The 13269-nt window shown below is 39.0% G+C and overlaps 4 protein-coding genes across 6 annotated transcripts; 3 read left to right on the forward strand and 1 right to left on the reverse strand.

The window, feature by feature from the left end:
* The first annotated feature begins 762 nt into the window (after positions 1-762).
* Positions 763-3710, forward strand: LOC126789612 (transcription factor VOZ1). Of its 3 annotated transcripts, XM_050515813.1 has the most exons (6): positions 957-1114; positions 1203-1244; positions 1326-1587; positions 1790-1939; positions 2078-2600; positions 2706-3710. In XM_050515813.1, the coding sequence occupies exons 3-6, from the start codon at positions 1360-1362 to the stop codon at positions 3257-3259; spliced, it is 1455 nt and encodes a 484-aa protein (XP_050371770.1). In that variant the 5' UTR covers positions 957-1114; positions 1203-1244; positions 1326-1359; the 3' UTR covers positions 3260-3710. The 3 variants fall into 3 exon arrangements, with proteins under 3 accessions (XP_050371767.1, XP_050371769.1, XP_050371770.1); XM_050515810.1 differs by lacking the exons at positions 957-1114; positions 1203-1244 and adding an exon at positions 763-921; XM_050515812.1 differs by lacking the exon at positions 1203-1244 and having other exon boundaries at positions 951-1114.
* LOC126789613 (transcription elongation factor 1 homolog) lies at positions 3345-4897 on the reverse strand. The gene is made up of 4 exons (XM_050515814.1): positions 4782-4897; positions 4544-4614; positions 4197-4218; positions 3345-4100 (listed from the first exon to the last, which is right to left on the reverse strand). Exons 1-4 carry the CDS (start codon positions 4895-4897, stop codon positions 4037-4039), a joined length of 273 nt encoding a protein of 90 aa, XP_050371771.1. The 3' UTR covers positions 3345-4036.
* Positions 4898-5575: 678 nt separating this feature from the next.
* On the forward strand, positions 5576-9671 carry LOC126785704 (uncharacterized). Its single transcript, XM_050511330.1, has 8 exons — positions 5576-5965; positions 6588-6791; positions 6942-7427; positions 7605-7715; positions 8283-8471; positions 8729-8959; positions 9300-9420; positions 9519-9671. Exons 1-8 carry the CDS (start codon positions 5576-5578, stop codon positions 9629-9631), a joined length of 1845 nt encoding a protein of 614 aa, XP_050367287.1. The 3' UTR covers positions 9632-9671.
* A 1822-nt stretch (positions 9672-11493) lies between these two features.
* On the forward strand, positions 11494-12873 carry LOC126788803 (cyanidin 3-O-galactoside 2''-O-xylosyltransferase FGGT1-like). The gene has a single exon (XM_050514814.1). The coding sequence runs from the start codon at positions 11494-11496 to the stop codon at positions 12871-12873; it is 1380 nt and encodes a 459-aa protein (XP_050370771.1).
* Positions 12874-13269: the final 396 nt, after the last annotated feature.

The following is a 13269-nucleotide window of genomic DNA, read 5'->3' on the forward strand; positions in this document are numbered from 1 at the left end:
AGACTAAATCAGTATGGACAACCAGAAGGGGACTTAATTTTCCTTTTTCCTAAAGTTGTATGCTTGGGAAGATTAGATTGATCTTGTATAGTATTATGGCCTAACAAATTGCTTAAATTCTATAATACGATGCTGCTAGTCATGTTGAGTAGCATTATGACACATTACACTCTGTAGAACCATCCTTTTAATTCTCTTCTATCTCAAATGAGAAAGGAGGCAGCATCAAAATAGGAGGAATATGGTGGATGGTAGTGGTCTAGTGGATGACCTCTTTATTCTTTTCTTACTCGCCTACACTTCCACTCTTCCAGTCTCTTCCCAATCCAACTATGCATTAGAATTTGGAAGCTGTTTTTATAGGCTCTTTGCTTCCAAGCCTTTGTTTGTGTGATGGTAACTCTTGTTGACTTGCTTATCTGTGATTGAGGTTCGCAACCGACCAAAAAGGTTTTACAGATGATTGTCTAATTGGAAAGTTGGAAACATACAAATCAAATCCAAGTCAAGTTCTTTGAATCAAGTAAACACTCTTTCAACTATTTACAATTTTACATGATTCAATATCAGTATTTGACCATGTACACGAGTAGGTTAAGAACATCTTGACGAGAACAAGGTCGATTGCTGGTAGAAAGAACCGATCACATCAAGGCCATGCTGGGAAGTTGCAAGAAGATAACACCACCATTGCAAAGAAAGGCCCCATATTATTAGACCCCATTACCCAACAAGATCACATTTCTCACCTTACCACCTCACAACAATAGCTTTCATAGCCAGCAGAGAAAGCGAGCCAAAAGACAAGTCAGTCACTACTCTACTTCATCATCAACACTCCACCGAGCCAATTTCACCTCTCTCTCTCTCTCTCTCTCTCTCTCTCTGTGGAGACTGGAATCAAACACTTTGCGAAAACGGGTGAGCATCTTCTCTCTCTCCTTTTGTGTCTCGAATATTTCACTTTCATGTTTTCCTTTTAGCTCTACATCTCTCCCTGCTCTCTCATCTTCAAGCCTCTGCAATCCCATAACCCTTCGTTGTTTCCATATTCAAAAGATTTGTTCTTCCACTGCTTCTTGTGATTTGAGCCGGGTTGCTTTTGATTTTAGAGGTTCATTCATTCATTCATCATCATAGTTTAATTTGGTTTTGAGTTTCATTACTATGTTCTGTGATTTTTTTTTGGTCATGAAATTCAGGTATGGTTTGTGTTTATCTTGATGGGTTTTTGGTAATCTGAGGTGGGTCTGTTGAAAGCTTGGAGATATATGATGTTTTTTTGGTGATCTGAGATGGGTTTGTGTTTGATTTGTGAACTGCAGGGTTTAAGAGGTGACGAAGGGGAGGGCGTCTGTGATGAGGAAGGGCTCCAAGAGCAATTGCAAGTCGGTTTCGCATAAGCTCTTCAAGGACAAAGCCAAGAACCGAGTTGATGACTTGCAGGGCATGTTCATGGATCTCCAATTTGCAAGGAAGGAGAGCCGCACTATTGATGCCTCCCTACTCGAAGAGCAGGTCCATCAGATGCTCCGTGAGTGGAAATCGGAGCTGAATGAGCCGTCGCCAGCTTCTTCTTTGCAGCAAGTTAGCTTCATGATCATTTACACGAATACTTATAAGTGCATTTGTTGAACTACAGTTATCATATATATTGTTTCTGTATGTAAATAATGTGTGTAAAGTCCATGTGCCAATGAAATATATCAAGATGTGAAATATGTGGTTTATGTTGTTTGTTTTAAAGGGTGTGGTTGTGAGTTGTGGTGTGTGGTGCTTGTCAATGTAGGGTGGTAGTGTCGGTTCGTTCTCTTCAGACATTTGTCGGCTGTTGCAGCTTTGTGAGGAGGAAGATGATGCTAGTAGTCCATTAGCGGCACCAAAACCTGAGCCCAATGATCATAAATTGGAAGTTGGAGAAAGTTTGGTCTTTCAAGAGGTGGTTTGCTCCCATTTTGTCTTCTCGTTTCATTTATTCTAGTCTGCTATACATGGGTTTACTATTTTTCCTCTGCATGAAGTGGAGGATCAGTTTGTAAACAAGCATTGAATGGTAATTGTACTCGATTTATTTCAGGGATTCAGTGTAAATCATGGGCAACAGGACCTTAGCTTTCCAATGGCTGATCAATGCAAAAGCTCCCTTCTAGGAGTGCGCAGTGTCAGTGTTAACAATTTGGAAGGGGCTAATCAATTGGAGTATCATCAGTATGACTTGCATCAAAACTTTGATCACAACTACTACACTTGTTTTAATGGTGCCGCTTTGAGTGCGGAGGATGCTTTGTCTCATGTCACTAATTATCTACCTAGTATATGCCCTCCACCTTCAGCTTTCTTAGGCCCCAAGTGTGCACTCTGGGATTGTCCTAGGCCTGGTCAGGGGTTGGACTGGTGTCACGACTACTGCAGTAGCTTTCATGCCGCTTTAGCATTGAATGAAGGACCACCTGGCATGGCTCCAGTCCTACGACCTGGGGGCATTGGCCTTAAGGATGGCCTACTTTTTGATGCTCTTAGTGCGAAGGCGCAAGGTAAAGATGTTGGAATTCCCGAGTGTGAGGGAGCTGCTACTGCTAAGTCTCCATGGAATGCACCTGGTAAGTGTATGTGACCTCTATTTCATAACGGTTTATGTTATTTAATTATAGGCGACTCTGGTTATGTATTTTGTTTCCTGGACTGATTATGTTATGTGCTATCAGAACTCTTTGATCTTTTGGTTCTTGAGGGAGAGATGCTTCGGGAATGGCTCTTTTTTGACAAGCCTCGAAGAGCTTTTGAGAGTGGTAACAGGAAGCAGAGGTCGTTGCCCGATTACAACGGAAGAGGTTGGCATGAGTCAAGGAAGCAAGTGATGAATGAATTCGGTGGGCTGAAGAGATCCTACTATATGGACCCACAACCCCTGAACCATTTTGAGTGGCACCTTTATGAATATGAGATCAACAAGTGTGATGCTTGTGCCCTCTATCGATTGGAACTGAAACTTGTCGATGGGAAGAAAAATTCCAAGGGAAAACTAAGTAATGATTCAGTTGCTGATCTTCAGAAGCAAATGGGAAGGCTTTCTGCTGAGTTCCCCTCTGATAACAAGCGCAATGTGAAGGGCAGGGCCAAAGTGAATGCAAAGGTTGGTGTTGGAACCGTCTACTACACTCCAACTAGAGGGACATCAACCAATGGGATGTTTGACTATGGAACAGGTCCGCCATATGATTATCTTGTTGACAATCTAAGTGGCTATTACCTAACATAAGCCAAAAGTCTGAAAGATTGATGGGCGTGAATAAGCATGCCCTTAGGTTTTAGTTTATAGTAAGCAGTCCGGTTAAATGCAGGTCTTCTTCACTTATCTGGTCATCTGTTTCTTCCATTCTGAAGTCGAGCTCATTTTTGGCTCTATGGAGATACTGTGAATAGCTGCCTCACATGGTTAGAGCATATTCTAACTTAATGCCAGCACATTTGATAACTAATTGCAATATGTCGTCGACACCAGAAATCAGTAGTGTCACCAAAACTGGAACGGGATGCAGCGTGCGACTGTGCGTAAGTCAAGTGTGCATTCTGCAATATGAACTTTCTAGTTGTGTATTGGGTATATAATTGATACCTCTCTATAGATGGACATTTTCATCTGTACTATGCCTTCAGAGGTTTCATTGTCTTCACTTTTGTCAATGCTGATGTTCCCATTATTGTGGTCTGCTTGTTAATCTATTTTTCCCTGGCGAAGGTTGGACTGAAAAGGCTTGCAGGGAGTTGCAGCATTTTGTTTCAGTGTTGAAACTTGAAAGCAATACCAAACAAAGACGCATCATAATCAATTCTCTCCTGATACAAAACTTGAATATGTGCATTGGATAATGAAAGTGAAAGCTTGACAAGCATGTCAAAATTCTAACGTTTCAACATCTTGGCTAAGCATTATTCAAAACAAGCCAAATCTAAAGCTGCGACATAAGCTTGGAAACTAGTACGGTATGTAAATGTTGTATGATGGCATTCTAGGCCTCAGGCGCTTCAGGTCTTCTTAAGCATCAGCTTCATCTTCTAGATGGTTAGCCCGTTCACATTCATCGATCCATTCACTGTAACTGCAGATTTACAGTCTTCATATCAATATATAAGAGTAGCTGCTGGCTAATAATTTGAGAGAGAGAGAGAGAGAGAGAGAGAGTTGCTCTACTTACATGTCTATTGCTTCAGACAAGGCTGCAATACAAGAAAGAAGTTAAATAAGAACTTTGTTAAACTGCAGAATTTTGATTATATTCTTCACTGTCATTTCACAGGGGAGGTTGATAAACACTTAAATATGGTATTTTCAAAAGTGAACCAGTGCTCAATGGGAAAACAAACCATTGTCATTCATTTCATTTTCAAAAGTTTTATGCTTTCTTTACTATCCAATGCTGAATACCTATTGCATGCTTCACATCATTAGATATTGACTCGAATGAAAACATTTCAGATTAACTAACATATCATTATGGATAACCTATCATCAAAGAAAGTTTTAACCAGGCTTTGAACAAACCATTGACAGCTGTGCTGAAGTGTTCTTGGCATATTCTGCAACTGGCTTCCCCAATCAGATTCTTCATATCACTGTAACAAGATAAACAATAACTATAAAAGTGAGTACAAGGCCAGAAACATATCTGTCACATTAGAAGCGAATCTCCAAGAACCAATCACACACATGTTCTGCATTCTCTTACAATTTGGTTAAAAAGACTAGTAAATCAAACAACAAAAATTGAAGAAATTCTTACATGCGGCATTCGACACTGTTGCCATGGCCACAGAAGGGACAACTGAACACAGTGTCAAGCTTGTCCATCCTCTTCTTAGGAGCCGCAGGCTTTGCCGATGACTTCCTCTTCCCCATTGCTCAACCACTCCCTCTGCAATCAAATACTCAATCATCAACACTCAACACGGTAAATATCTCACAATTCTTCCACCCTGTTTCAACCATTTCATCCACAATCCACACAAAATCCCATTCCAATAATCAACATAAAAAAGTTGCACCATTTTACGATCATTGCATATAGCATACACTAAATTACAATATCTTTACACTAATATCAGATTACATATTTACACGATATCAAGTTTCGTGCCAGCATACCCCAAAATTCAACAAAAAGTCTCGTAATTTCACTAATTTGCTTCAAACGCAATGAAAACCTAGATGTCCTCATCAGTTACCGAAATAAATGGCAGAGATTATTCACCTCAACCGACGATGATGGTAAAGGCCGTCACGTTAACTATGTAACCGGAATCAAAACCCTAATGATCAGAGATCACAATGCGCAGAGAGAAAATCGATAAGAGTTCCCACACCTGTCTGAGCTTCGCTTTATAACCGTGGAGGCAAAAGGTTACGGTCCAATACTAAACCCCAACGTCGTCGTTTTTGTTTCAAATGAAAGAAAGGTTGGGCTTGGCGCGACCCTACCCGACCCGACGCGGCCCAAATCTTTCGAATTTTCACTATCCCCTACCTCACTCAAACTTGAAGGAATCAAAAACCCTAACAGAGCTCAGTAGCTCGCTCATGGCGTCCGTCCACTCTCTCTTCCTCCGTCCTCCGATCGTCTCCTTCCGGCGACCTAGTCACTGCTATCGCTTCTCTAGGCCTCGAAGTCCCCGTTTTACCGTCGCCTGCTCTTTTTCACGGAAATCGGCGCCGGCGACGGAGCAGGAGATCCTCCAGGCGATTTCCGAGTCCTCGGAGAAGAGCCTGCCGTGCGTGAGGACTTACGAGAACGACTTGGCGCGGCTGGGATTGGTCGGAGCCGTGGATTTTCAGCAGGCTCTGACGGCGGCCGCCGCCGACGGTGGAGTGGCGGCCGACGAGCATATTAGGGAGGGCGTGCCTGCTATGGTCGTGGAGACTTTTGTTCCGGGTAATTCGGACCCGGACAGCACAATCTCGACCCGGCTGGTTAGTTCATTTTTTAGCTCATAATATCTGAAGCTTTCAACTTTGTTGTAATTAATAGATGAAATTTGGTTATTAATGCATGTTTAGTACTAGTGTAGTATAATAAGTTTAAATTTCGATGAAGTTTCAGTTGATTTGATAATGGCTTCAGGTTCATGAGTTTTATCTAATGATGACTTGGATATATTAGAAGAAAAGAAACTTGAATGGATTTTAATCTTCCGGAGAGAAAACTCAATTGAGAATTTGAGTTTGAAATGTCAAGACTGGGTGTTCTTGTTGCGAGAGTTGAGAAAATTTGATGATGAGCTGTAGCTAGTTTTTGATATTCCAATTTCGCACAGAAAATAAATTTGAACTGAGATATCTACAAACTACAGACTTTAGTAAATTTCATCCTGCTATAAGCCTATAATCGATAGCCTTTGTTAAAGTTAGTTTAAACTTGATGAGCCTTCTCACAAGACATGCTGCATGTGGGGGATTGCTATTGTGTCATTTGTGTGTGTTAGTTGTGCGGTGCTTGTCCTGCATAAATCCCTTTTGCTTGATGTGTGGTACGTTTTAATTTCTAAATTGGATATCCACATATGTAATGTTTTTGTACTGAAATGTTTAACAGTTTCTTCCTGCTAGAAAAGTTAAAGAAAAAGCTGCTAAACTGAGAAGCTCCTTCCCTAGAGATATGCTGGCAACCACAAATTCTAAAAACATATTGTCTATGACATTTAGACAAGTAGTGTTAGAACTGCTCTGGAACTTTCAACTAGTTGTTTTCAGACCTGGAACTCAAAGGAATATGAAAGATCTCCAGACCCCGAGAGAGGTTTGTCTTTGTTCTTTGTTTGTTTTATACCATTGGATATCGGACAACACATTACTTTCTTGTAAAATGTAATATCATTAGTAATCTCTGTCCTGCAGGTGTGACATGGTACTGATGGGTTCAGTTCTCTTATGAATTTCGTATCAGCAGGTTCCTGCATCTGTCACCCTAAGTTCATCAGATGAAAGGATTTTATCTGTGCTCGCAGAAGTTGTCTGCATCTCTGCTCTTCAAAACACGGAGAAACAATTTCTTGAAGATTACACGGGCAATACACCGAGTAATTTTCTTCATTGGTTTCAGAAGTCTAAACAGACTGTATCGAAAGATTCCTCTGTTATCATATACAAATTATTTGAAGACGAGATAGTTGAAAATGCCAAGAGTCTGCTAGAACATTTTAATTCCACGAAGAACAGTTTTAAGTCTGTAAAAGCAAAATCAAAGTGGTGGACACCATCTGCACTCTCTAAACTGGAAAAGATTGGCGGTCCGGGATTTAGTTCTTGGACTAGTGAGTATGTTCCCGCTTACAAGCTACAAATTGATGCTAATCGGTATAAATATGTGAAATTTGAAGGCTGGAGAAAGTGTGGAGAAAATAGTTGGGAAGTTCTTTTGACACACTCCCAGATGGTATTTTCTTCTTTCCTTGCCTTTGTGCTTCTAAGTTTTTAATCGGGAGAAAATTGTTGCTAAGTTCATGTTATGCCAGTGCTTTCTGAATTTCATTCTATCTCAATCTTATATAGGATGACAATAATGTAATATGAAGTTATTCCATTAATATAACTCTCTTGTGGCTGTACGCAGGTTGGATTGGCTGATATAGTAGATTTGTACTTTGAAGATCTTTACACCCTGCCTGATAAGGAACTATCTTGCGGTGTTTTTGCAAGTTCCACAAACTTATCCAATAAAAAGGTACTATGGCATATATCTCTTCTTCATCTCCTGATTATCAGTTGAGATTGGAGACCTACATATGTGTCCGCACACACACGCGCGTGTGGGTGTATATATTTATTTGTGTGTGATGTGTGCTGCAATTAGCAATTAAAGATAGTCGATGACATATTGATACTAGAAGGTAAATAGTAGAAGAATGTTCGTTTTTCTCTTTAGAAAAGTTGACTTAAGTTCACATCATCTGCTATTAAGAAGACGCAGTAACTATATGGCACAAGTATCTGGAATTCTGGATTTTGGATACTTAAAAAAGTAGGAGGAAATTGATATATTTCTTGGATTTGTTTTCTATCTATAAGAGATGTAGGACACCATTGTACATTTTCACCTTTTATATGTTCCCCTTACTAATAGTTTTAATGTTTTAAATAAATCATAAGATATTTGTCAACCCCCAATGCTTCCCATTAATTATCAAATCATTTCGACACAATTTTAGCAGTCTTTTATTGAATTCAGATGGGATAATGTGTTATCAGTTGAGTGCATTGGTATGGTGCTAACTGGTTTCATTTATTTCAGAAGGGCTCTTTCTTGAAGAAATTGCTTTCTGTCTCCCTTGCAAGTGGAATTCTTCTTGTCACAGTCAGTGCTATTGGTCAATTTGGTTTACCTTCTCCACATAAAGGTGGAAAGTACTTGAGAGAAAACATGTCCATTCCATCATCTGAAGTGGATAGCACACTAAATCAGTGTTCAGATGCTATGAAGGTATGAAGGGCAAGGCTATTACATGTGTACCATGTCACTCCGATTTATTCATTTTGAATTATGTATTATGTATCTGTAGTTGATTTGTGCATAAGTTTGAGTCTGCCGAAATGGGAGTCGAGAAGCAGGTTGTTCATAAGAAGTTATACCCTTGAAGCAATCTTAATATAATTCTGTGATGAAATGAAAAAATTGATTTACTGTCTTGCCTGAATCTTACTATGCTTTCAAATCATCTGATAAACCTTATTGGACAGTTGGAAGCCTTTTGCGAATCCGTTGTTAAAAAGATAAAAGATTCTCTGGGTTGGCCAGGTGAGATAACACTGGAAAGAAATGTGGGTGCTTGGACCGGCAAATTACCAGATTATTTGAGGATGGCTGTTGAAGATCATTCCAACAGTGAAGACGTGTCAACTAACTCTACCCCTTTAGATATAATTGATGAAGACTTGAAAGCATCGGCACAAGATATTGCTAGTTATCAGGTGACTGACGTAACCTTCTTGTGTCCTTTCCCCCATTCAACTTATAGTTATCTCCATTCTAACATGGACACATTTGAAATACCTTCCAAAGTTTATGTATAAATCTACTTGGCCTCCACTCCTTTGCTCTCTGGCTACTGGGAAAAAATTATTTATTTATATGTTTAAGGGGATGTTCTCTTCTTTTGACTGATTACGAGAATCAATGCTCTAAAATGCTGCTCGTATCGTCAATTTGATCACGTAGTATTAGAGAAATGTCTTACATCATTAAGTATTAATACTTTGGTGGTGGTTGTTGTTTTTGATATATCTGCCTGCTGTTTTGGGCTATATATAGGTGGTTCTGTCAGCAGATGGCAAGATAGTGGGATTCCAACCTCTAAGCAGGGCTGCTGTTAACCATTGGGCTGCGAATCCCTTATCAAAGGAGTTATATGGAGGCAAAAAGCTTTCTCCGGGTATGTCCTAGCTGCTTTTGTTATTTGTGATTATATTATGTACTGCCACTCAAGATTTTTTTTGTCCATGGGTTCACTATTCTGTTTGTTTTGAATAGGCTTTATGGAACCCGGTCTCAAGGTCCAGTGTCCAGATGAGGTTGCTGTCTTAGAGTTGCTGATGTCAGTAAAACCAGATTCATCTTTTGCCTTGGCTCGGCCAGTTCGATAGTCGTTTGTCTGTTGATTGCATTAGGAGGATGTGAATGCACATCTTGAACTGTTCATAATTTTACCTATATATATAGTTAATAGGTAGATTAAAGTTGTAAATAGTTGAGTAAAAGGTTCTCTAGATCATACATTTGAAATAATAATATACCTAAAAGAAGAGAAAAACTTGCCAAAGAAAAAAAATTATGTACCTTGCAATTAGACATTTTTCTGAGTATGAAAATTAAGGTCTCAATATGAGCTTAGGACTAAAATGCAATCCAATTTGTTGTCAAAACTCTTTTCCCCTTTCTTCCCTCTTCTTCGATTCTTTCTTTTCTTTCATAATATTTCTTCAATCAACTCACAAAGACATATGCACGAAGTGCTATGAACACTTATCTTCTTCACTTGCTTTGACATAATAATACAAATCTTTCTGAAGATTCTAATCAAAGTCCCCTTTCATCTTTTGAAAGAAAATATGAAACTTTGTTATAAATAGAATACTTTGACGAAGAGAATATATATAATTAAGGGAGTAGAGTAAATATAAAATAAGATAAGAAATTAATAATGTAAAATTTATGATAAAGTTAAATTCAACTAAATTTTAGCTTATTGTTTGAATTCAAATTGATACAAAAATTGTGTCACATACCAAATATAGCATTTTACAATCTGAATGACAAATTAGTAACATGAAAAATAGAAAACACCATTAATTATAGACATATGCTCTATATGGTATGTTTGTTTACGTAGAATGAGTGTAAAATGAAGAAAAAATATGCATGAGTTTATTTTAAAGGAGACTTAGCAATAATTGATTTATATCTAATTTTCTCTTATCTTCTGTTTCACGAGAGAAATGGGCCTGGTTCTTTCTACTAGCTATTGTTCTCGTTGTGGTTCTCAATTTCTCATATGTGGCATGTGTAAAGTTTTACGCAAGCTAGTGCAATCTTTATATCTATAATAAATATCATATGCGTCATTTGAGGTTTCAACAAATATTAGGTGGTGACGCATCGTTCTTGTCCGCTTTTCAGTAAGATGACGGTTAGTTGAAAGTGTTGCCAAAGGAAGGTTAGTTGAAAGTGTCGCCAACAGCTTTATCATGGTCTTTTATAGTTTTATTAATCATATTAATGTAGTAGAACACTACAATCAGACTTGGATCATTTTTTTAGCTAATGAACAAATTAATTGATGAACTAATCGCTGTAGTGGATACAGCTACCTTACATGTTCATAGTTTTCATCAATATATATGTTTGTAGTGATGTATGTGGTTGGTCACGTAAATACTCATTGTCCTACCTCTATAATAAGAATGAATATACTTAGATTTCAACTTCCTTCAAACTCTTATCTCTTCATCTTTTCTCTAATTTACAATAAAGCAACATAAATAGTTTGCAGAACAATAATGAATTTTTTTTACAATAATTAATGATAATTATCATATAAAGCTTGAGTCATCTCTATAATTCTTTGCGGTAATTAGTAACATATATACTCAATTTCAAGCTTTATATAGTCTATACATATACTTGAAACTCACACGTACATTCTTTGAGTGACTCAAACAATAATAACATGCACTGTGTGTGACCGTTAAAGTCTCACCATTAAAATGGAAATAAAAAAAAAACAGTTAGGAAATAGCTTGTGGATATACTAGTGACAAATCTTAGAACACAAGAATTTTGCTGAGATCTTGCTATCAGCAAGATTCAAAATACGTGAAATTATTTACCAAACTAGCAAACTTCAAGGACGGTTATTGCAACGGCTAGCGCGCAAGCTTGAAAAGCATGAAGTTAATTATATCATTTGTTTCGTTATATCCCCAACAAAATTTTTAGCACCGCAAAGATGAGTGCTCAAACTATGCATATTGCTATGTATCCCTGGTTTGCTATGGGACATTTGACCTCCTATCTCCACATCTCGAACAAACTTGCAGAGAGAGGCCACAAAATTTCCTTCTTTATTCCCATCAAAACACAAACCAAGATGGTGCAATTCAATCTCCATCCAGATCTCATTTCGTTCATTCCCATCAATGTTCCTCATGTTGATGGACTCCCTCCTGGCACCGAAACCACAGCCGATATTCCTTTCCAGTTGTACCCCCATCTTGTTACCGCTATGGACCTAACTCGACCCCAAATTGAACAATACCTTTGTAAACTCAACCCGAATATTGTGTTCTTCGATTTCAGTTGCTGGTTGCCTGCATTCCTACGTAAACTAGGTAAGGCCATGAAGTCAGTGCATTACTGCACAATTAGTCCTGCAACTGTGGGCTACCTGATTAGCCCCGAGAGAAAACTGACCGAGAAGGCGTTGACAGAATTTGAATATAGGGAGGCTCCAACTTCATTTCCTTCGTCTTCGATCAAGCTACGAACCCATGAAGCTCGAGGACTGGCCTATGGTGCAAATCAGGAGTATGGCCGTGGGATAACATTTGTCAAACGCCAACAGATTAACTTCGGTGATTGTGATGCCATTGCATTTAAAACTTGTAGAGAATTGGAGGGTCCATTTTGTGATTATATCGAAAACCAATTAAGGAAGCCGGTGATTCTTGCTGGTCCAGTTGTGCCAGAGCCCCCAAGTTCGCAGTTGGAAGAGAAATGGGCAAAATGGCTCGAAGGGTTCAAACCAAGAACCGTGATTTTCTGTGCTTTTGGAAGTGAATGCATTTTGAAAATAGAACAATTGCAAGAACTGTTGTTGGGTTTTGAGCTCACTGGTCTGCCTTTCTTCGCTGCGCTGAAGCTGCCAACTGGAGTTGAATCAATTGAATCCGCATTGCCGGAAGGGTTTCTGGAAAGGGTTAAAGGGAAAGGGGTTGTTTATGGGGGTTGGGTTCAGCAGCCTTTGATACTCAAACACCCATCTGTGGGTTGCTTTGTGACACATTGTGGTTCGGGGTCATTATCGGAGGCATTAGTGAATGAGTGCCAACTGGTGCTCCTGCCAAACGTGGGAGATCAAATCATCAATGCGAGAATGATGAGCGGGGATCTGAAAGTTGGAGTTGAGGTTGAGAAAGGGGACGAAGATGGCTTGTTTAGCAAGGAAGGGGTTTGCAAAGCTTTGAAAGCTGTGGTTGATGAGGACAGTGAGGTTGGGAAGGAGGTGAGGGCCAACCATGCTAAGTGGAGGCAGTTCTTGTCCAGCAAAGGGCTTGAGAACTCATACATTGATGATTTTGTACGCAAGCTCCATAACCTGCTGGGATGATAGTTCTGTAAACCTGTTTTAGGGCTCGAATACATATTTTATTATTTGAATCCTTTCTTCTAATTTTAAGGTCTCATATATAATCTTGCATACTCTTACACGATTCAGGTTCATCTGTTTCAAAAGAAAATTTTAGGTTCATTTAATTAAATCAATTAATCACAGGAATTTATCTCTGTGGTGATAAGTGGGCTAAAATTTGGGTGCCCATTAGTCATTTTTATCTGGCCCAAGCATTCCCACAACTCCTCCGTCCTTTTTTTTTTGGGAATGTCACAATTCCTTGTCCTAAGACGACTAGGGTTTTGGAAATCCTAAATCAAACCGACAAACCCTAGGGCTAAAAGCCATTATCAACCAAAATTTCTGAAATTTTTTCTCCCAGACACTTACCTT

This window comes from Argentina anserina, chromosome 3, assembly GCF_933775445.1.
Source record: "Argentina anserina chromosome 3, drPotAnse1.1, whole genome shotgun sequence".
NCBI lineage: Eukaryota > Viridiplantae > Streptophyta > Magnoliopsida > Rosales > Rosaceae > Argentina > Argentina anserina.